The sequence below is a fragment of the Pangasianodon hypophthalmus genome, chromosome 30 (genome assembly GCF_027358585.1).
Source record: "Pangasianodon hypophthalmus isolate fPanHyp1 chromosome 30, fPanHyp1.pri, whole genome shotgun sequence".
Lineage (NCBI taxonomy): Eukaryota > Metazoa > Chordata > Actinopteri > Siluriformes > Pangasiidae > Pangasianodon > Pangasianodon hypophthalmus.
The window spans coordinates 2,797,887-2,820,802 of record NC_069739.1 but is presented as its reverse complement, the minus strand read 5'-3'; the positions used below and the strand labels follow the sequence as shown (position 1 = coordinate 2,820,802).

Genomic DNA, 22,916 nt, shown 5'->3' with positions numbered 1-22,916 from the left:
TGCTATGTCCACTGAACGTTTGAAGTTTGAAATGAAAGACTCCATAGTGCACAAACTGCTCTTTTTATTTATTAATTTATTTATTAAAACTCATTTCACTTAAACAGTTTTTAACCATTTATTCATTCATTCATTTTCAGTATGCGCTTTATCCTGATCAGGGTCACGGTGGGTCTGGAGTCTATCCCAGCAGCACTGGGCACAAGGTGGGAGAACTGACCCTGGATGGGACACTAATCAGTCTCAGGGCACCATTCACACACATTCACTCACACATTCACACTTAGGGGCAATCTAGCATAGCCAGTATGCCTACCTGCATGTTTTTGGACAGGAAGAACATATGAAACTACTCACAGACAGTAAAGCAAGCTCAGGATCGAACCCAGGACCCTGAAGCTGCAAGATGAAGATGGATTTTATGAAGGTTGGAAATGGTTGATTCAGAGGACTTGATTAAAATCTCAAAAAATACAAGTGAAAAAATGCATTTAGAAAAAATATGGAAATCCAACACTCTTCATCTAAAGGGTTTGAACACAAACACAATCCATCTATTGGTTTCTCTGTCAAAACACACACACTTCTGAACTTCGGTAATTCAAACATTCCCTCCTCATTCTTGTCTATTTCAGGAAGTAACTATCCAGGAAATGCAGAAGAGAATGTAGTGATATTAATTAATCTGCAGCTAGAAAGATAAACGTTTAGATGATAAATGCCAATTTTATGTAACACATCTTAAATAGTTTCATTTCCACATAACAGTGTTAAAAAAAACTTGTTTTCCTTTTATCGTCTGTATATTTTGTATAGAATTATGTACAACTGTGTACCATATGGGTGGCAGAGACATGTTTATTAATGTCATCCACAAAAAGGATTCTGGCACCAACACCAAAAAACATGGAAACTACATTTCTAACTTATAGATGAACTTGGTTTTATGAGGTTCTATGTGCCAGCACCATATCCGGGGTTGCAGGGAGCCTGGAGCCTATACCAGGAGACTCGGAGACACTCTCCCCTCCCAGGAGACACCTTGGCCAACCCATCACAGGGCACAATCCAACACACGCTCACACACCCATTCACTCACTGCAGACAATTTAGAGATGCCAGTCAGCCTATAATGCATGTCTTTGGACTGGGGGAGGAAACCGGAGTACCCAAAGCACTGGGAGAACATGCAAACTCTACACACACAGAAGGCAGGAATCAAACTCCCAACCCCAGGACTGGAGGCAAACATACTAATCACTAAACCACCATGCCCAAGGCTTGGTCCTAAGTTTAATTTGATCAGCCATTCAGTGTGTAGTAAAGAGTCAGCACTTGATTCATTTCAAACCTGATTTGGAACAGAGTCTGTCAGGCTTTCTGAGATATACCAGTACAGCTGTATAAAGCTCCAAGATTTAAGGAAATAAACAATAAACACTTGAATAGTTTAACACCAGAAGGTTTAAAATGTAACTGACTGGTGTTAGTTTACTGGTGAGAATGGTGTGAACAGTATTTTCACCAGCAGAGGGCGGAAGTGGGCAGTAGGGGGAAGTTTGGTTTCTTTTTTAAGTCGCTTTCTGTGGCTTGTAACTTTTTCTCTGAGTGATCATTTTCCATGTAAATATAGCCGAAATCACAGCCCAACCGTTGTCTTTAACTTGTGTGTGTGGTGATTTTGTCAGACGACGTGGCGGTTATAAAATCAGGATTTTAGCAGTGCAGAGCAGCAGCTTGGAAATGGCTTGGAAGTGACTGCTGGTTAACATGTAGTCTTAATGAGCCGCGTTTCACTCACTATTTCATACTCGTTCCGCTGTCTGACAACAGAAACAGAAAAATGGGTCAATGTGAACAGCTTTACTGTGTTTTACTGTGTCATACCTACTTTATATACACAGAATCTATAAAATATGTGTTGAAATGTCACTTGTCGCTGAAATCATGGGTCCCTGTTGCACACATACGTAGAAACTGAATGATCACTTGTCGCTTTGTCACTTGCTAGTGTGAACATAGGTTTAGGTAAGAAATAGTATAAATAGGTTGGTGTCTCACTTAAGCAATAAATGTATTTTTTTAATTATACCTTACATTCTTCTCATTTATTTCAGATTTCTGTTCTCTGACTCTGGACCCCAACACAGTAAATCAGCACCTCATTCTGAGTGACAACAACAGAGTGCTGAGACACAGCTGGAGAGACCAGGAGTACTCTGATCATCCGGAGCGGTTTGACTACCACTGGCAGGTGTTGTGTGAGGAGAGTATGCTTGGACGCCATTACTGGGAGGTGGAGTGGATGCGAGATGACGATGTGGAAATATCCGTCTCGTACAGAGAGATCTGCAGGAAAGGATGGCGCGACGAGTGCAAGTTTGGACGCAACGATTCACTCAGCCTCTATACGCTGGGTTTGGGATCTACTTGTTAGATGACGATATAACTGTGAGGTTGTGTGATCCTTAGTAATGTGTGTAGTGCAGTAAGATGTGTCCCAGTTTCTCACAACTATATATATTGTTAAATTGACTTGTTAATCTCTGACACTTGTAGGAATACAAATATGAGAGTCACTGTTTTCTAGTATGCTGAATGACATCAGCTAAATGATTATGCTGAGCAAAGTTTCTAGTAGGAGGTTTCTGCCAGTTCCTGTTCTCTTTATTGTGAGTCAAACGAGCATAGTAACTGAGGCTACCACCTTTTGTCTGTGATGGCTCTTGGTGCCTCTGTCCCATTGTTTGCATTGGTGGCCATTGTTCATGATCATCATTACTTGAGGTGTGGACTTTTCTTTATCACTATGATAATGAAGTGTGTGAGTGGTTTAGTTATGCTGATTGGATTAGAGCTGGTGAAACTGCAGAGTCTGGGGAGGGTTCCTATAACTCTGTACTTCTTTTCCGTGTTTTGTTTAAAGTTGTCACCTGAGTGCTTTCGTCTCCACCTCTAAGGACTGACCCTTAAAATGTGTATAAAACTACATGACTTGATGACTGCAGAGTGAAACAGCACGTTCTCAATAAAGAATCCTGCTGAAGATATACCCGAGTCTCCTGGTCTTCACTTCTGAGTTTCCAACACACCCCAACTTTGATTTTGGCTCTGTGTAGAACCATCAGTTACACTATTATACACAACATGTACAAATAAAAATGGAAATGAGTTTTTTTAACACTGCTGTGTGAAAATTAAACTGTTTTAGATTTGTTACATAACGTAGCGCATGTGCTCTAATATAAAAGCTCTAAACTTTTATCTTTCTAAGTGCAGACTCGGCACCGGCATCAGCAGAAACACGACGAGCAAGTAGATTACGGTTCTCTCCATCTTTACTGCTGAGATCTCTGACATTCTCTCCTATCTCCTACATCAATGTCCTTCAATAACCCCAGCTTTACCTGGACATTCTCTCTGCTTACTAAACACAATCTACGCTCAGGTCAATCATTAAACCCAGACTTGTGAGATATGGGAATTTAATCTTCCCGAGCAGGAATTTCCGAAAAAAGGAGGAGAGAAGGAGAAAATATTACAAGTGACTGTTCATGTCATTTTAAACCACAAAGGCGCTATGACACCAGTGTGTATTTGGTGGCTTTGTGGTAAAAGCCTTGCCTTAGGCCCATGAGCTTGCTAGTTCAAGTGCAGCTCATTGCTGTACTCAGTTTTTTGGGTGGAGAAATGGCGCTAAAAGGGCAGGTTTTTGTGCTGTCTACAAGTCTGTGCAGTTTACTTAGTTATATGACTGTCACTTATAGGAAGGTGAAAAGGACTATAAAACAGGTCCTTAGTGTGAGATCCTGTGGCTCATGTGGATGAGTGTCACCTCTGGGTTAAGAGGTTGCTGGTTCAAACCCCAGCCAGGACTCCAGGATGTGAACATAGAGGCTTAAGGGGTCAATGGCAGGCAGAAGGTGTGGGATGCCCAGGGGATGCCCAGGGGGTGGCAGGGGGTGGCAGGGCAATATCTGGGCACTTGCCCTACCCAGGGTTGGGGGTAGAAGGGGTTATGATGTAGGGAGGAAGAGTGTTAACTTAGTTTTACATAATAGGGGGAGCACTGTGAAAACTAAGTTACCACACCCTCTCCAAGCCACCTGAACCCACACCTACCCAGCCCAATCCCTGGTGGGGGAGCTGCCCAGATATTACCATCACACCCTCTAGACCACCTGCACCTTTCCCTCTGTCTGCCACTGATTCCTTTAGCATCTATGTTTACATCCTGGAGTCCTGGCTGGGGTTTGAACCAGCAACCTCTTAACCCAGAGGTGACACTCATCCACATGAGCCACAGGATCTCACACAAGTGAACTCTTATAGTCCTTTTCACCTTCATATTAGTCACTGTCGTATAAGTTAATATAAGTAAAGTGCATAGACTTGAACCAGTTACATCACACACCATCTTGGGTTAATATTTTTACAACACAAAAGCCTGACCTAATATTTTCCATCTAACACACCAAGTAGAGACAAAAGCTGACTTCAAACCAGCACCTACTGAGTCCAGAGACAAGGTGTTTACCACAAAGCCACCAAATCCCCTCGCAAACACAGTGGTGTCATAGCGCCTTTGTGCTTCAAAATGACACCCTCCAAAAAAAAAAAAATATATGTAGAACATAATATTGTGGGTATATATATTTGCCTCCTGCTTTAGTAACATCCTTAGTTTTACATTCTGTTCAAGCCTCATGTACAGTAATGGCCTAACGGAAAAGATGAACGGAACAGTGCAGAGGTGCAATTATTATTATTATTATTATTATTATTATTATTGATGTGGGAAACTAAGACAAAATATTGTTTTAACAGAATACATGTGTTACACGTAATTAGAATTTTTTTATGGTTTACAAGTAACCTGATGAGTGAAAACTCAGGGCCCTGGAGAAACTGGCAAACAATAAACCCAACACATGGATCAGTATCAGATTAGAAAATGAGATTTATTTATGTATAATTCTTATTACTTCTATTATTACAAATACACATCATATATACTTTATATAAGCTATTATTTAAAATAAAAATAATATTAAGATCAACAACAACAACAACAACAATAATAATAGTTAATATTATTTTAATAATATATTTTATACATGTAGCACCCCCTGCCCTCCTAGGATTTACTTCTCCTAAGTTCTGTTAGGGTGGAGCCCCGGGTTCAGGTAATGTGTCTCTCAATGAAAATATTAAAGTCATTACTCCCCTTTCATTTTTAACATTTCCTTTTTAATTATTGTAAAATGACTAATCTATTTTAATGAATACATTTAAATGAGTGTGTTTTTGTGCAGATGGATTGTGTACTAGTCAGACAGATGACTGAGCAACAATGTGGCAATGTGCAGGAATTTTACATAAAACACTACACACTTTATTTTGGATCACACAATCTCACAGATGTAGAACCAAACAAACAGTAGATCCTAAATCCAGCGTATAGAGGCTGAGTGAATGTGGTGTGGACTCTGTGGAGGAGCTTCATTGTGTCAGAGACGCTGTAGAAGGACAGAGTTCCTGCACTGTGATCCACATACACTCCTATTCTGGAGGATGATGGAACTCTGAGATCAGTCTCAATGTTGTTGTGATAGAAACAAAGAGAAGAAGAAGAAGAAGAAGAAGAACACTCCAGACTCCAGGACTGATTGTTGCGTCCAAACTTGCACTCATCACCCCGTCCTTTCCTGCTGATGTCTTTATATGAGACTGATATGAACACATCATCACTGCTCCTCTCCACCTCCCAGTAACAGCGTCCACACACACTCTCCTTACACAACACCTGCCAGATAGAGTCAAATCTCTCTGGATGATCGGAGTACTGCTGCTCTCTCTCACTGTATCTCACCGCTCTGTTGTTCTCAGACAGAATGAGTTTACGATGTGCCGTGTTGGGATCCAGAGTGAGATAACAGAAATCTGAAATAAAAGAGAAAAACAAACTGAACATGGCATGTTTTATTAAAAGTGTAAGCGCTAAGCATATAGCCAATGCAATAATTTGCTTTTTAAATATTTAACCGGATTTTTTGCCATCCTTTTACAAATACAAAGAAGCGTACCCGGAAGTGCTAATGGACTACATTTCCCATGAGGAGGTCACCTCCGCCATTACTAATTTACATTTTAGAAAGAACCAATGTGAGTTTAACAGAAGACGAACGTGACATACAAGGTAAGCGTGTTATTTTTTTTTGCAGCTTTGTTATTAGTTTCTGGTTACAAAAATAAGAATTCTTCTTCTTCTTTCGGCTTTTTCCTTCAGGGGTCGCCACAGCGAATCATCACTCTCCACCTATCTCTATCTTCTGCATCCTCAACACTTGCACCCACTAGCTTCATATCCTCATTTATTACCTCCATATACCTCCTCTTTGGCCTTCCTCTTTGCCTCCTGCCTGGCAGCTCCATGCCCAACATTCTCCTACCAATATACTCACTCTCCCTCCTCTGAACATGTCCAAACCATCTTAATCTGGCCTCCCTAACTTTGTCCCCCAAACGTCCAACATGAGCTGTTCCCCTGATGTACTCGTTCCTAATCATGTCCAACTTTGTCACTCCCAAAGAGAACCTCAACATCTTCAGCCCTGCTACCTCTAGCTCTGACTCCTGTCACAGCGACACTGTCTCTAAACCATACAGCATGGCCGGTCTCACCACTGTCTTGTACACCTTCCCCTTGATTCTCACTGATATTTTTCTATCACACAGAACTCCCGACACCTTTCTCCACCCATTCCAACCTGCCTGCACTCGCTTCTTTACCTCTTTCCCACACTCTCCATTACTCTGGACTGTTGACCCCAAGTACTTAAACTCCTGTACCTTCTTCACCTCTTCACCCTGTAATCTTACTGTTCCACTTCCCTCCCTTTCATTCACACACATGTACTCAGTCTTACTACGACTGACTTTCATTCCTCTTCTCTCCAGCGCAAACCTCAACCTCTCCAGGTTTTCCTCCACCTGCTCCCTGCTCTCACTACAGAATTAAATAAGAAACGTGTGCAGAAAGTTTGAGAAGTTAGTGTAGCAGCTGGCTGGATAACTGTGGTGCACTAATACTGTCCTCCTAATGAGAGGAAATGCACAGTCAGATTATCAAAGTGTTCTAGTAATGGAAGGAAGGTTTGATTAGAGGAAAATAAATGCTTTTTATCTGTGTAGCAGAAGATGGTGATGCAGTACAGCATACAGTCAATACCACTGACAGAGCATGTGTGTTTGAAGCTAAACACATAAACCCCTCTACAGGTAAGACTGTGCCTTATAGCATTTCTAATTTCATTACCTCATGTTGGTGCATGAGAACAGTAATGACATCAATAACTCCACATGACGTATTGTTGCTCTTTCCTGGATGCTCTCTCTGCATTTAGTAAAGACAGCTGAGTCTGACAGCAGCCATATCTAATGCAGTGAGATCAGTGTAGTGGGGCAGTGACACAGTTAGAGTGATGCTTACCGATTCACATGAGTCACATGACCAGTCCCGGGATGGAAACCTGGTGCTTCTTGCACCCTGTGCATCTTTTCAACATGCGGCACAAAGACCTTTTTTTTTTTTTTTTTTTGGTAATCACTACTGTGCTAGAGGTTCTTTACACTCACCGTCCACTTTAATAGGAACACCTGTACACCTGCTCATTTATGCAGTTATCCAAACAGCCAATCATGTGGCAGCAGCATAATGCATAAAATCATGCAGATCCAGGTCAAGAGCTTCAGTTAATGTTCACATCAAACATCAGAATCAGGAAAAACTCAGTGTTTTTATTTTTCACACCATTATGTGTAAACTCTACAGAATGTTGTGTGTGAAAATACCAGGAGATCAGCAGTTTCTGAAATACTCACACCAGCCCATCTGGCACCAACAACCATGCCACGGTTAAAGTCACAGAGATCACACTTTTTCTTCATGCTGATGCATCACCAAATCATGATATATTTCTTTAAAATAATCTCTGTGTCACTTTGTTTGTACATTAGCCTCGTAGCTCCAGTACCAAACTAAAGAAGCAAATGTCAGATACTATACATAATATAATGCATGATTGACTACCTTTGGAGTAAAGAGAACTTTGTGTACATTTGATTATACAAACCCTTATTAATTAATAATGATTAATGATTAATTGTTTTATTATTTATGTTTAACTTGTATGTAGCACCTTGGTCCTGCGAGACACGACATTTATCGTTCCACTATATGTCCACACATGTAGCAGAATGACAATAAAGCTCGACTTGACTTGAATGAATGAGCATTTGGGTTTTGTAATGCACAGCTTTAAAAAGTCAGTATAGTTTGCAATATGGCAAGTAAAAGGAAAAGAAATTGTCAATTTTGGTATTTCTAATATAGCACAATTTATCATTTTTTTGATGTTTTTGAGAACATTAAAAGTGTCAGAGTTATTAATTCCATTTGCTATCATCTACCAACAAACTACAATGAATAGAAAATGTAATGCAGAAACATCCAAAATAATAATAAAAGCTGTTGTATGCCTACAGTTGCTTATAATTTAAATAAAATACAAAAAATCTGTTTAACATGCCTGTTTCTAAGGTAAGAATTGTGTTTGCAGGTTAAAATGATGTCTGTTTCTGCTTTTATATGCATACCTGCTGTAACATTTGCTATTCAGTAAGCCAGTAAAAGTTGTTTAGAAGGTAAACATCATTCTGGATTAATAATTTTGTTAGCATCAATGGAAACAATATTGTTTCTTATTACATAAAGTGCTTTTGGTCCCCACAAGTACCGAAAACAGCTGGTGTGTGTGAGGGTGGACCTCACATATAATAAATACTGGAAATAGGTCCTACAAGTGACCACTGTGTTAGGCCAGAACTTTATGTCGGATTGGGAATTTGCAATGAGATTATGATTTACTGATATTTTCTTTTTGGCCGCACCTGATTTTTTTCAAGTCTGTTGGACCTTTGGAAAGGGGGGTCCCCACAAGGTATAAATACAGGTATAGGTGTGAGTGTGTGTTTTAGACGTACATTTCAGAAAATCTTCTCTGCTCTCTGGTAGTAAAATGATCTGAACTGCTGCAGCTGTGGAAAGAAAAATGGAAATGAAGACAAAAAGCATCATCAGGTTGCGTAAAAGACGGAAACAGTTTAAAGTGATACAGTCAGTTTATTCGTTTTAAATCAGTATTTTAGTTAAAAGTGTCAGGTAAGTAAACTGTCTGCAAAAAGAACGCAGGAGCTTTGCTAAGAAATAACACTTCACAGAGCGAGTAACGACGTCCATCATTGTGTTTCTCCAGCAGGAACAGCTCCTCTTACCATGTGGAGGGATTTTGTTGAATTCCTCCTCATAGAATTCCTCGAGTCTCTTCTTCAGATTTGAGAGAGAATTCCTCACTCCATCAAATGAGAGATGTTGATGGACAGTGATGCTGGATGTGTGAAAATCTGATCTTTTAAGTGTGGGAGACTGACGTCCAGAAGCTAAAGCCTACAGAAAGCAAATTAAATTTAAAACAGCATGTGTAAGCAAGGTTTTCCTGCAGTTACATTTATACAAAAGAAAAAGGATTTTGTAGCACACTGTTGCGTCTGTCAGTTTCAGTGCTTTAGCAGAATTCATGATTTTTAAAAAAAATTCATGTTTACATCCATCATTGTTCTGTCACTACATTACCCAGCATGCATTACACAAATACATCATATAATCATTATGACTCTTCCTTATGATCTATCAGTTTTTAATGTCGTAGCCATAGATTTAGGAAAACAGTAGATACATTAGTCAGTGTTGGGGCTACTGTGATCCTTCATTGCTCAACTGTCACGATAAACACATCAGACAAATGAAGTCATAGCTATTCGATCTCAAATCCACAAACTAATATTACTGAACTTAGCTAAGAACTGAAGCCGAGTTAAAGAGAAGCTAAACAGCACTAAACAATAACAAACAGTAATAAACTGTGAAGTCACCTGATCTCAGGATAACACCAGACACACTTGTGATGTCAGACAGGGACATTTATTGTTGCTTTAATGAGAGGTGTTTTAGACAGTGTGTGAGGAACAGCTGGCTCTGTAAATCAGACAGTGAGTGTTACCTGGAGGAAATGGATGTGATCGTGTGTGTGTGAAAGCTGCTCCAGCTCATTGACTCTCCTCTGAAGATCAGCAATCTCCTGCTCCAGTTGCTCCAGGAGTCGTTCAGCTCGACTCAGTTCTGCCTTCTCCTGAGCTCTGATCAGCTCCGTCACCTCCGAGCGCTTTTTCTCCATGGAGCTGATCAGCTCAGTAAAGATCCTCTCACTGTCCTCCACTGCTGTCTGTGCACTCAGCTGTTAGGAGACACACACACAAGATTTAAAGCTCATCTGTCATTCGCTCTCTTACTGGGACTCTAAATGACTCGGTGTCCATGTTGTGTGTGTTTCTAGGAGTAGCTCTGTCTCTGCTCACTGCTCACCTTTATAGTGTTCACAGCCTGTTTCAGCTCCTGCACCTTCTTCTGCTTCTCCTGGATTCTCTGCTGGGATTTCATCTGCTCCTGCTTTAACTCACTCTGAAGACACATCAGTTATTTTCAGCTCTTTATGAAGTACATTCATCTTTATTAGGTCCTACATCACAATACCTAATCACCTGGCAGCACAGTGTTGTAGAATTTCTATATGGTTACGGCATTTTGTAGTGTTACTAGCTAGAAATAACTTCCATGCTGCTTATGATGAGCGGCAAAATAAAGAGTAAAAATGGAGTTTTTGGCTGGTGGAAAAGGCCAGACTGATTACACTGCACAACAATTTTTTTTGAAAAGTTTTGCTTCCTGAAAAGTTTTTGCTGATTGTGACAGGTACCTGGTGGGTATGCACAAATATAGTTTTGGTTTTGCTGCATCAAGTAGGAACTCTGAGAAACAGACAGTTAACTTTTTACCGGCAATAACGTATTTAATCGCGTTTATGTTTCTAATGTGCTATTAAGTTCAACATAATTAAAAGTGTTTTGCTCCTGATTTTCTTTTCCTATGTCCAGTGCATCACGTTGCAGTGTCCAACAGTAATCAGCAAGCATTGACGGATTCCAGTTGCCCTGATATCGTTTTTCCATTGTAGCAATGTCGTGGTGAAACCTTGTTCCTCCGTGTTCGTCACTGACAGCACCGAGGTTTGCAGGGAAGAAGTCCAAGTGTAAGTGGAGGAAATGAATCTTGAGTGACATGTTGCACTTCATTGTTTTGTATGCTTTGAGAAGTTTGTCTACCAGCTTAATGTAATGTGGGGCTCTGTAATTGCCAAGAAAATTGTCAACAATGTATTTAATTTAATGTTTAATTCTGACTGTGTTATCAGATGTGGATCGCCTGAGGAGCACAGTTCAAAATCCGGATCAATGTCACTGCCAGTTCCCTGCATTGCAGTTTCTTCATCTGGTTCGTCTATTCCTCTGGTGGTTTAGGAATTGGAAGACTGTCGTCATGTTAGATTAGGGTATTCAATTGACTTCTTGTTTTTGGCAGAGAAACCAGACACATTAGTCAAACGGAAGTAACAGTCCGCCACATGGTCTTTCTGTTCTCGCCATATCATCAGGACAGCAAACGGCATTGTCTTTCGAGTGCCTCTGAGCCAAGCTCTCAGACAGACAGCACATGTCACACAACAAATGTGAGGCACCCATTCCTTGTCTTGACCACCAATTTTACAGCTGAAGTAGAGATGATATGCTTTCTTGACAAGAGCAGTCATTGAGCGTCTCTGATGAACAAGCGTATACTCGCCACAAATATAGCAGAATGTATCACGGCTGTTACGACATTGATGAGACATACTGACCGACACCAATCATCCTGTAAAACGTCTATAACATCTAACTTACTTGTTACAGTGCTACTGAGGCAATGCTATATTCTGAAACAATACGTACACACTATAAGGTCTATATTAATCCAGTGAGCAGCATCTGTGTATGCAAGCCACTTTTATAGCCTGCTGAGACAGTGTCAAGCTGGCTCCGGCCTGCCCAGGCATGCCCAGGCTGCATACTTCCACAGAACAGCTTCCAACCTGGCCTGATTTCATGCCTGGACATGCCCAGACTGCACAAAACATTGTTCATAGGTCTCTTACAGAAACAAAAATTTTTGGACACAAATATAAGAAAAAACATGACAAAACTGAAGATTTCAATGAAACAGTATATGCTGGGCAAATTTGGATGTGATTTTTGTGATCAGGAGCCAAAAATCTATAAGGAACTCCCAACAGTGTTCAAGAAGCAAAAACTTTGTTGTGCAGTGTTACCAAAACAACGGCTGCTAACTTCAGTTTCATTCAAATTATTTGTTTGTATTGTGCTTTTAACAGTAAAAATCATCAAAAAGCAGTTTAACTCTGATACTGAGTGATACCAATGAAGTCCATAAAAAAAGATATAGACATTGTTACACAGTAAATATTCAGTTATGTTTTAACTGTAAATTTTCTGTAGATTTCATGTCATAAGTTTTGTTATGCCAGGATTCTCTGTGCTCTGAGTCCAGTTAGCTAGCAGATGGAAGTTTAGCCCAGTGGATGAATGCTAGATGTGGAGGAACTCTGGCCTCTGTAGATTCTTGGAGTCAGGGCTTTGTGTATGTGTTATGGATAGGAGGTGGGGCAGAAGAGTGAAAAATGAAGGATGAAGGTGTGATGGTTCACTGGAACTAAGAGGCCCAAACCTGTTTAAAGGGTTTTTTTTTCAACTGTTGCTACAAAGTGGCAAGCACACAATTGTATAGAATGCCTTTGTATGCTGTAGCATTACAATTTCCCTTCACTAGAACTAAGAGGCCCAAACCTGTTCCAGCATGACAATGTCCCTGTGCACAAAGGGAGCTCCATGAAGACATGGTGTGTGAAGGTTGCAGTGGAAGAACTCGAGTGTCCTGCACAGAGCCCTGACCTCGACCCCACTGAACACCTTTGGGATGAACTGGAATACCAACTGCACCCCAGACCTCCTCACCAACATCAGCGCCTGACCTTACTAATGCTCTTGTATCTGAATGAACACAAATCCCCACAGCCACGCTCCAACATCTAGTGGAAAGCTTCCCAGAAGAGTGGAGCTTATTATAACAGCTTCATTCATGTTTGCTTTACCTCAATTCTCTCTCTCACTCTCTGTCTCTCTCTCTCTCTCTCTCTCTCTCTCTCTCTCTGTGTCTGCTTTCTTGTGCCACGCTCTGTCCCTTCCTGGTCTGACCAGATTATGACTAACACTGAGAAAAGTTTTAACACTATCTTAACCAGAACACAACATTTTAACAAGCTTTTACAAAAGTAAAATTAAAGTTTAAATCCTGTAACTGACTAAAGCAATTAATCCCAACTAAGAAATAAAACTAGGAAGAATTAATTTTGGAAAGCTCTCTCATTCTCACCTGTTTCTCAGCTCTTTCTGCTGCGGCTGTGACGGTGTCGTGACCTTTGTGATTATCCATCGTACACAAATAACAGATGCAGGTTTGATCAGTACGACAGTAGATCTTTAGCACTTCATTGTGTTGAGAGCAGATCTTCTCTTGTAGTTTTGCTGACGCTTCAATTAATGTGTGTTTTTTCAAAGCAGGACGTTCTAGATGAGGTTTCAGATGACTTTCACAAAATGAAGTCAAACACATCAGACAGGACTTGACGGCTTTGTATTTTCTCCCTGTGCAGAAATCACACTCCACATCTCCAGGTCCAGCGTAACAGTGAGCAGGAGAAGCAGCTTGAAGTTCAGTCTTCTTCAGTTTCTCCACCACTTCAGTCAGCATGTTGTTTCTGCGTAGAACAGGCCTTGGAGTGAAGGTGTCTCTGCACTGAGGACAGCTGTAGACGCCCTTCTGATCCTCCTGATCCCAGCAGCCATTAATACACACCTTACAGAAACTGTGACCACAGGGGATAGTCACTGGATCCTTCAGGAGATCCAGACAGACTGGACAGCTAAACTGATCCAATGAAAATTGATCTGCTGAAATACTGGCTTCTGCCATTTTCCTGAACTCACACACTCTCACAGAGATCAGTTTTGCTTTCTCTGAAATGAGGAGTTACTTCCTGGTTCTGTTTGTGTGTATGAGAGAGAGAGGAAGAGGAGGATCACATCTGCAGAGAGGTTATGAATCCTCCTCTGTTAACTATTTCATCTCCCTTCAGTGCATAAATATAACCCATGTAGCTACACTTACTAGGATTAATTTCATGAAACACAGAGAATGAGTCTTAATTTTCTGGTCTTCTTTGCCTACTGACACATCAAGCAAAACTTTCAGCCTTGTTGATAAGTTACAGTTGTTACAATTTAACAACTTATTCCTAGTGACATCTTTAAAATTATATTCATCCTGGAAGAGTGTTGAAGCCATTTTAAAAGTGAGGATGCAGCTGTCAGGAATTAACTCACACCCCCTGCATTGACACCCCACCACCCTGCAGAGACACACTCACACCTATACGCTAATTCTCACAGAGATCAAACTTAACTCAGTTCTTTATATGCGAGAACACACAGGTATGAAACTAAACTCTAACATTGCTTTTACTTGACTTCTCACCTGTGAACATCCTGAAGTGTCAACTACTTTATCTTTCTCTGCTGCTGCTGCCACTGCTCGCTTACACCAGTGTGTTTTTTCCTCAGAGATTTGTTATTGTCACTCACAGGCACTGCTCATGTGTTTACAGTAGATTTAAATCTTTCTCTCTGTGACTGTGCTATGTCCACTGAACATTTGAAGTTTGAAATGAAAGACTCCATAGGGCACAAACTGCTCTTTTTATTTATTAATTTATTTATTAACTAATTTCACTTAAACAGTTTTTAACCATTTATTCATTCATTCATTTTCAGTATGCGCTTTATCCTGATCAGGGTCACGGTGGATCTGGAGTCTATCCCAGCAGCACTGGGCACAAGGTGGGAGAACTGACCCTGGATGGGACACTAATCAGTCTCAGGGCACCATTCACACACATTCACTCACACATTCACACCTAGGGGCAATCTAGCATAGCCAATCTGCCTACCTGCGTGTTTTTGGACAGGAAGAACATATGAAACTCCTCACAGACAGTAAAGCAAGCTCAGGATCGAACCCAAGACCCTGAAGCTGCGAGATGAAGATGGATTTTATGAAGGTTGGAAATGGTTGATTCAGAGGACTTGATTAAAATCTCAAAAAATACAAGCGAAAAAATGCATTTAGAAAAAATATAGAAATCCAACACTCTTCATCTAAAGGGTTTCAACACAAACACAATCCATCTCTTGGTTTCTCCGTCAAAATACACACACTTCTGAACTTCTGTAATTCAAACATTCCCTCCTCATTCTTGTCTATTTCAGGAAGTAACTATCCAGGAAATGCAGAAGAGAATGTAGTGATATTAATTAATCTGCAGCTAGAAAGATAAACGTTTAGATGATAAATGCCGCTTTTATGTAACACATCTTAAATAGTTTCATTTCCACATAACAGTGTTAAAAAAACGTTAGAGAGTGTGTACTGTTTTACTTTTGTTTGTGTAAAGCTGCTTTGAGACAATGACCTTTGTAAAAAAAAAGAAGCGCTATACAAATAATGAATTGAATTGAATTTTCCTTTTATCGTCTGTATATTTTGTACAGAATTATGTACAACTTTGTACCATATGGTTGGCAAAGACATGTTTATCAATGTCATCCACAAAAAGGATTCTGGCACCAACACCAAAAAACATGGAAACTACATTTCTAACTTATAGATGAACTTGGTTTTATGAGGTTCTATGTGCCAGCACCATATCCGGGGTTGCAGGGAGCCTGGAGCCTATACCAGGAGATTCGGAGACACTCTCCCCTCCCAGGAGACACCTTGGCCAACCCAACACAGGGCACAAACCAACACACTCTCATACACCCATTCAGTCACTGCAGACAATTTAGAGATGCCAGTCAGCCTATAATGCATGTCTTTGGACTGGGGGAGGAAACCGGAGTACCCAAAGCACTGGGAGAACATGCAAACTCTACACACACAGAAGGCAGGAATCAAACTCCCAACCCCAGGACTGGAGGCAAACATACTAATCACTAAACCACCATGCCCAAGGCTTGGTCCTAAGTTTAATTTGATCAGCCTTTCAGTGTGTAGTAAAGAGTCAGCACTTGATTCATTTCAAACCTGATTTGGAACGGAGTCTGTCAGGCTTTCTGAGATATACCAGTACAGCTGTATAAAGCTGCAAATGCACTAATCGCTCTATAATCCAGTAAGAGAGTCTTAACATCCAAGATTTAAGGAAATAAACAATAAACACGTGACTAGTTGAACACCAGAAGGTTTAAAATGTAACTGACTGGTGTTAGTTTACTGGTGAGAATGGTGTGAACAGTATTTTCACCAGCAGAGGGCGGAAGTGGGCAGTAGGGGGAAGTTTGGTTTCTTTTTAAAGTCGCATTCTGTGGCTTGTAACTTTCTCTCTGAGTGATCATTTTCCATGTAAATATAGCCGAAATCACAGCACAGCCGATGTCTTTAACTTGTGTGTGTGGTGAATTTGTCAGACGACGTGGCGGTTATAAAATCAGGATTTTAGCAGCGCAGAGCAGCAGCTTGGAAATGGCTTGGAAGTGACTGCTGGTTAACATGTAGTCTTAATGAGCCGCGTTTCACTCCCTATTTCAGACTCGTTCCGCTGTCTGACAACAGAAACAGACTGGAGGAATTCTGCACTGAGGAACTGAAAACCTCTCCACATGGTCAGTAAAGACGTGCTGACAAAAATGTTTGATGTGGGTTTTTTCTTAAATTTGTTTTGTTTCATTAATTTATTCTGTTGTCTCCACAGATTCTGCAGTTCAGATGATGTCAACCTCAGAGCCAAAGAGCAGGCAAGATTTTTTGAAATGTATGTCACACATACACAAACACACACACAGAACCAGTTATATCTGTGCAATACATACACTTGGTTAATCAACCTCAATATCATACATGCAAGTAACCCTACATTCATTTTAGCAAGTTTCTTGTGTCTTTTGTAGCCATGGCCTGTCAATAAATCAATGACTTGTGAGCTCACACAGACACACTCACACACCCCACCGTTGCAGGCCTGAGACGTTGCTAGCGCTATCTGGGATCTGTCCTCCAACCATGTCCTCCTCCGAATCACACCTGCTCGCTCCCGTCTCTCTCTCTCTCCCTCTCTCTCTCTCTCTCTCTCTCTCTCTCTACTTCATCTGCCGTTAACCGGAATAACGGACTTTCCGTTCCAACATAAACAAACACGGCAAGTGCCGTCTCGCGTGACACTAAATCTCACAAACTCACTGAAAATACTCAAAATAAACAACTAAATCGATTAAAAAACACTCATTCCTGCTGAAAACACTCAGCATACAAACAAAATAACTTTACGAAAGAGTTCGCTGCTTCACCTGTTCTCCCCTGAATGATAAATCAACCATCTAATAAGAATCCTCCTTCCAGTAGGGAGGCGGGACAATAACTTTTACAGCCAATCAGATAGGAATTGCTTTGCTCACCCATATTTTGCATACAATCATTATAAAAAGAGGTTCTCATTCTTAAAGGGACAGTTCCATATAAACGGAACGTTCATATGCGTGCTATTAAAAACATGTACATAGATACTAATCAAAGCTGTTGTCAATTAGTAATATCTTTAGTAACCCAGATGTACCCAGGGTTGGTGCATGAGAACAGTAATGACACCAATAACACCACATGACGTATTGTTGCTCTTTCCTGCATGCTCTCTCTGCATTTAGTAAAGACAGCTGAGTCTGACAGCAGCCATATCTAATGCAGTGAGATCAGTGTAGTGGGGCAGTGACAAAGTTAGAGTGATGCTCACCGATTCACATGACACCTGCTCATTTATGCAGTTATCCAATCAGCCAATCATGTGGCAGCAGCACAATGTATAAAATGCTATAATTTTATATTATATATATATATATATATATATATATATATATATATATATATATATATATATATATATATATATATATATATATATATATATATATATATATATATATGTATGTATGTATGTATGTATGTATGTATGTATAACAATGTATAAGATACAGGTCAAGAGCTTCAGTTAATGTTCACATCAAACATCAGAATCAGGAAAAACTCAGTGTTTTTTGTTTTTCACACCATTCTTGTTGTGTGTGAAAATCCCAGGAGATCAGCAGTTTCTGAAATACTCACACCAGCTCATCTGGCACCAACAACCATGCCACAGTTAAAGTCACAGAGATCACACTTTTTTCTTCATTCTGATGTTTGATGTGAACATTAACTGAAGCTCTTGACTTGGATCTGCTTAGAATTTAAGTAAAATACAAAAAATCTGCTTAACATGCCTGTTTCTAAGGTAAGAATTGTGTTCGTTCGTGTTCGTACAATTGATGTCCGTTTCTGCTTTTATATGCATACCTGCTGTTACATTTGCCTTTCAGTAAGCCAATAAAAGTTGTTTAGAAGGTAAACATCATTCTGAATTAATAATTTTGTTAGCATCAATGGGGAAAAAAATTATATCTTATTACTTAAAGTGCATTTGGTCCCCATAAAGAATAAAAAAAAAAGCTGGTGTGTGAGGGTGGACCTCACATATACTAAATACCAGAAACATGTCCTACAAGTAACCACTGTGTGTGTGTGTGTGTGTGCAGGCACGTTGGGTGTAGGTGTGTACATGTGTGCGTGTGTGCGTGCGTGCGTGTGTGTGTGTGTGTGTGTGTGTTTTAGACCTACATTTCAGAAAATCTTCCCTGCTCTGTGACTCTGGTGGTGCAATGATCTGAACTGCTGCAGCTGTGAAGAGAAAAATGGAAATGAAGACAAAAAGCATCATCAGGTTGTGTAAAAGATGGAAACAGTTTAAAGTGATACAGTCAGTTTATTCATTTTAAATCAGTATTTTAGTTAAAAGTGTCAGGTGAGTAAACTGTCTGCAAAAAGCAAGAAATAACACTTCACAGAGTGAGTAAAGATGTCCATCATTGTGTTTCTCCAGCAGGAACAGCTCCTCTTACCATGTGGAGGGATTTTGTTGAATACAGATTACAGTTATCACTGAGGATAAATTTAACACTCTGTTAACCAGAACACATACAATTTTAATAAGCTTTTACAGAATCCTTCTGAATGGGATGGTTCCACCTGGGGGCTGGGGAGATGGTTTGGGGTTCTCATATGGGCAGTTGTACTGTGATGGCTTGGGACTGCGATTGCTGTGGTGGCTTTGGGGCTGCAGTTGCCATGAGCACCTTCAAACTCAGGACTCCATCAATGGAGAGTGGATAGATTTTAACCAACTGGACTTCTTGCGAAAACTGATGAATTTACTGGTTGCACATTTGCACTATTTGTCCATATACTACAGAATAATAGAAGGGATTTATTTATAATTGCACTATCCGTTGCACCCAGATGAGGATGGGGTCCCTTTTGAGCCTGGTTCCTCTCAAGGTTTCTTCCTCATATTGTCTCAGGGAGTTTTTCCTTGCCCCTGTTGCCTCTGGCTTGCTCATTAGGATAAATTCACATATTTACAATATATTTTTGAATCCATTTATTTCTGTGAAGCTGTTAAAAGCGCTATACAAATAAAATTTTATTGAATTGAATTGATACACAAATTGAAATTAACATTTTAAATCATATAACTGTCTAAAGCACCTGTTTCTAGATGGGAAAATATAATTAAGATGATTTAATTTTGTAAAGCTTTCTCATTCTCACCTCTTTCTGAAGACATGGTGTGTGAAGGTTGGAGTGGAAGAACTCGAGTGTCCTGCACAGAGCCCTGACCTCGACCCCACTGAACACCTTTGGGATGAACTGGAAAACCGACTGCACCCCAGACCTCCTCACCCAACATCAGCGCCTGACCTTACTAATGCTCTTGTAGCTGAATGAACACAAATCCCCACAGCCACGCTCCAAAATCTAGTGGAAAGCTTTCCCAGAAGCGTGGAGCTTATTATAACAGATTTATTCATGTTTGCTGTACCTCAATTCTCTCTCTCTCTGCTTTTGTGTGCCATGCTCTGTCCCTTCCTGGTCTGACCAGATTATGACTAACACTGACAAAAGTTTTAACACTATCTTAACCAGAACACAACATTTTAACAAGCTTTTACAAAACTGAAATTAAAGTTCAAATCCTGTAACTGACTAAAGCAATTAATTCCAACTAAGAAATAAAACTAGGAAGAATTCATTCTGGAAGGATTTCTAGTTCTCACCTGTTTTTCAGCTCTTTCTGCTGTGGCTGTGACGGTGTCGTGACCTTTGTGATTATCCATTGTACACAAATAACAGATGCAGATTTGATCAGTACGACAGTAGATCTCAATCAGCTTGTTATGCTGAGAGCAGATCTTCTCTTGTAGTTTTGCAGAGGCTTCAGTTAATTTGTGTTTTTTCAAAGCAGGACGTTCTAGGTGAGGTTTCAGATGAATTTCACAAAATGAAGTCAAACACATCAGACAGGACTTGATGGCTTTGCGCTTTCTCCCGGTGCAGAAATCACACTCCACATCTCCAGGTCCAGCGTAACAGTGAGCAGGAGCAGCTTGGAGTTCAGTCTTCTTCAGTTTCTCCACCACTTCAGCCAGGATGTTGTTTCTGCATAGGACAGGCCTTGGAGTGAAGGTGTCTCTGCACTGAGGACAGCTGTAGACGCCCTTCTGATCCTCCTGATCCCAGCAGCCATTAACACACACCTTACAGAAACTGTGACCACAGGGGAGAGTCACCGGATCCTTCAGGAGATCCAGACAGACTGGACAGCTGAACTGGTCCTGATCTACTGAAATACTGGCCTCTGCCATTTTCCTGAACTCACACAATGAGTGAGAGATATCAGTTTTGTTTTCTCTGAAATGAGGAAATGTGGGTGAGGGCCAGATGGAGGGTGGTGGTGATGGCGTCATCTGTTGATGAGGGTCTTGATGTGCCTCATGACGAGCCTCTCAAAGCACTTCATGATGATGGGTGTAAGTGCAACGGGATGGTAGTCGTTGAGGCAAGACACTGGAGACTTCTTTGGCACGGGGACGATCGTGGTGGCCTTGAAGCACGTCGGAACAACAGTGCTGCTCAGGAAGGTGTTGAAGATGTCCGTGAAAACATCTGCCAGCTGGTCTGCACATCCTCTGAGCACCCTGCCAGGAATGTTGTCTGGTCCAGCTGTCTTCCGCGGGTTGACTCTGTGTAGAGTCTTCCTCACATCGGCCATGGTTAGACACAGCACCTGGTCATTGGGAGGAGGTGTGGTCTTCTTCACCATCACGCCATTCTGTGCCTCAAACTGAGCGTAGAAGTCGTTCAGCGCATCTGGGAGGGACGCATCACTTTCACAGGCAAGTGAGGTTGTCCTGTAGTTGGTGATGGCCTGGATGCCCTCCCACATGCGCCACGTGTCTCTGCTGGCCTTGAAGTGGCTGTGGATTCTCTGAGCGTGTGTGCGCTTTGCTGCTCTGATGGCCCGGGACAGTTTGGCCCTCACTTTTCTTAGGGCCACCTTGTCGTCTGCTCTGAAGGCGGAGTCTCGAGTCCTCAGTAGCGCACACACCTCATCCATGGCTTCTGGTTGGATCGTGTGGTGATGGTCTTGGAGACAGTCCTGAAGAGCAGAGATGGCTCCTTCTGGCCAGGTTTTCACCTGCTTCAGAACCAGTTTGGAGCATCTGACTAGCGGTCTGTATGCTGGGATTAGCATAACAGAGATGTGGTCTAAGTAGCCGAGGTGGGGGCGGGGCTCTGCCCGGTACGCGCCGGTGATGTTTGTGTAAACAAGGTCCAGCACGTTCTTCCCTCTCTTTGCAAAGTCCACATGCTGATGGAATTTAGGGAGCACTGACTTGAGATTTGAGTGGTTGAAATCTCCGGCAACAATAAACAGTCCGTCAGGGTTTGAATTCTGCAGCTCGCTAATAGCCCCATACAGTTCACAGTTCATGGTTCACGTATGCACCGATTATGAGGACAGTGGTGAATTCCCATGGTAAATAAAATGGTCTGCATCTAACAGTCACAGAGATGAGCAGTAACTAGAAACTAGCACCGAGTTCTTGCACCATTCCGTGTTGAAGTAAACACACAAGCCACCGCCGCAAGCCTTACCGCACAGAGCTGTGTTTCTGTCAGCAGGAAACGAGGCTAGCCCGTCTAGCCGAGTCGGAAATAATCCAATTTATTGTCCAGGGAGCAGACATTGGAGAGCAGGATGGACGTTTGCTGGGATTGGATTTAATAGAACTGGTTTCAAGTTCTGATTTGACTTACTAGTAACTTGACAAATATGACACTTTTTAACATGCTTCAATCAGAACCCGATCATAGGTTTTCCTAACCCCAGGGTGACCAGATTTTTCATTAGCAACTTCCAAAACAACAGAACAAAACTTTGTGGGGACAACCAGTTGAACAATAGGATCACCAACGAAATCCTCGCCATGAGGACTCCACTTCCTCAGCAAGAGTCCATCCTGAACGAAGTAACCTCCAGCAACATCGGGTACCTCACCGTCTGAAAGAGCAAGAGTAAACAATGCAGCCAATGAAGAATCTGAAAGTTGTTCTTTACTCAATTCATCTGTGGAGAAAGGAAAAGACAGATCAGACAAGTCAGGTATAGAAAGAGAAACAACTGCCTTTGACACTCTTTTGGTTTCATCTGTCAGGGCATACTCAGCATTTTTAGTCATAGCCCGAGTTGCAACAGCCACAGGGTCCCCCTTTGCAACTTCCTGAATAATCTGCTCCTCAGACAAAACGATAGGCGATGAAGGTACATTAGGCCAAACCTGGTCTCCTGCAAATTTGTTACCTAAAA

At 41.2% G+C, this 22,916-nt stretch overlaps 2 protein-coding genes across 2 annotated transcripts; both read right to left on the bottom strand.

The window, feature by feature from the left end:
- Nucleotides 1–4,936: 4,936 nt before the first annotated feature.
- Nucleotides 4,937–14,764, bottom strand: LOC128317826 (tripartite motif-containing protein 16-like). Its single transcript, XM_053231658.1, has 6 exons — nucleotides 13,442–14,764; nucleotides 10,484–10,579; nucleotides 10,122–10,355; nucleotides 9,337–9,508; nucleotides 9,046–9,099; nucleotides 4,937–5,943 (listed from the first exon to the last, which is right to left on the bottom strand). Exons 1-6 carry the CDS (start codon nucleotides 14,039–14,041, stop codon nucleotides 5,396–5,398), a joined length of 1,704 nt encoding a protein of 567 aa, XP_053087633.1. The 5' UTR covers nucleotides 14,042–14,764; the 3' UTR covers nucleotides 4,937–5,395.
- A 4,267-nt stretch (nucleotides 14,765–19,031) lies between these two features.
- On the bottom strand, nucleotides 19,032–21,012 carry LOC128317839 (E3 ubiquitin/ISG15 ligase TRIM25-like). The gene is made up of 2 exons (XM_053231673.1): nucleotides 20,323–21,012; nucleotides 19,032–20,034 (listed from the first exon to the last, which is right to left on the bottom strand). Exons 1-2 carry the CDS (start codon nucleotides 21,010–21,012, stop codon nucleotides 19,945–19,947), a joined length of 780 nt encoding a protein of 259 aa, XP_053087648.1. The 3' UTR covers nucleotides 19,032–19,944.
- Between the last annotated feature and the right edge of the window lie 1,904 nt (nucleotides 21,013–22,916).

Coding starts and splice junctions, on each gene's coding strand:
- LOC128317826 (XM_053231658.1), bottom strand. CDS start 14,041: ATGGCAGAAGCCAGTATTTCAGCAGATCAATTTTCATTGGATCAGTTT. Junction 10,356..10,483: donor AGGCTGTGAACACTATAAAG/GTGAGCAGTGAG, acceptor GTCTCCTAACAG/CTGAGTGCACAGACAGCAGT. Junction 5,944..9,045: donor CAGAGAAGATTTTCTGAAAT/GTACGTCTAAAA, acceptor CTTTTATTTCAG/ATTTCTGTTATCTCACTCTG.
- LOC128317839 (XM_053231673.1), bottom strand. CDS start 21,012: ATGACGCCATCACCACCACCCTCCATCTGGCCCTCACCCACATTTCCT. Junction 20,035..20,322: donor CAGAAAGAGCTGAAAAACAG/GTGAGAACTAGA, acceptor CTTCTGGGAAAG/CTTTCCACTAGATTTTGGAG.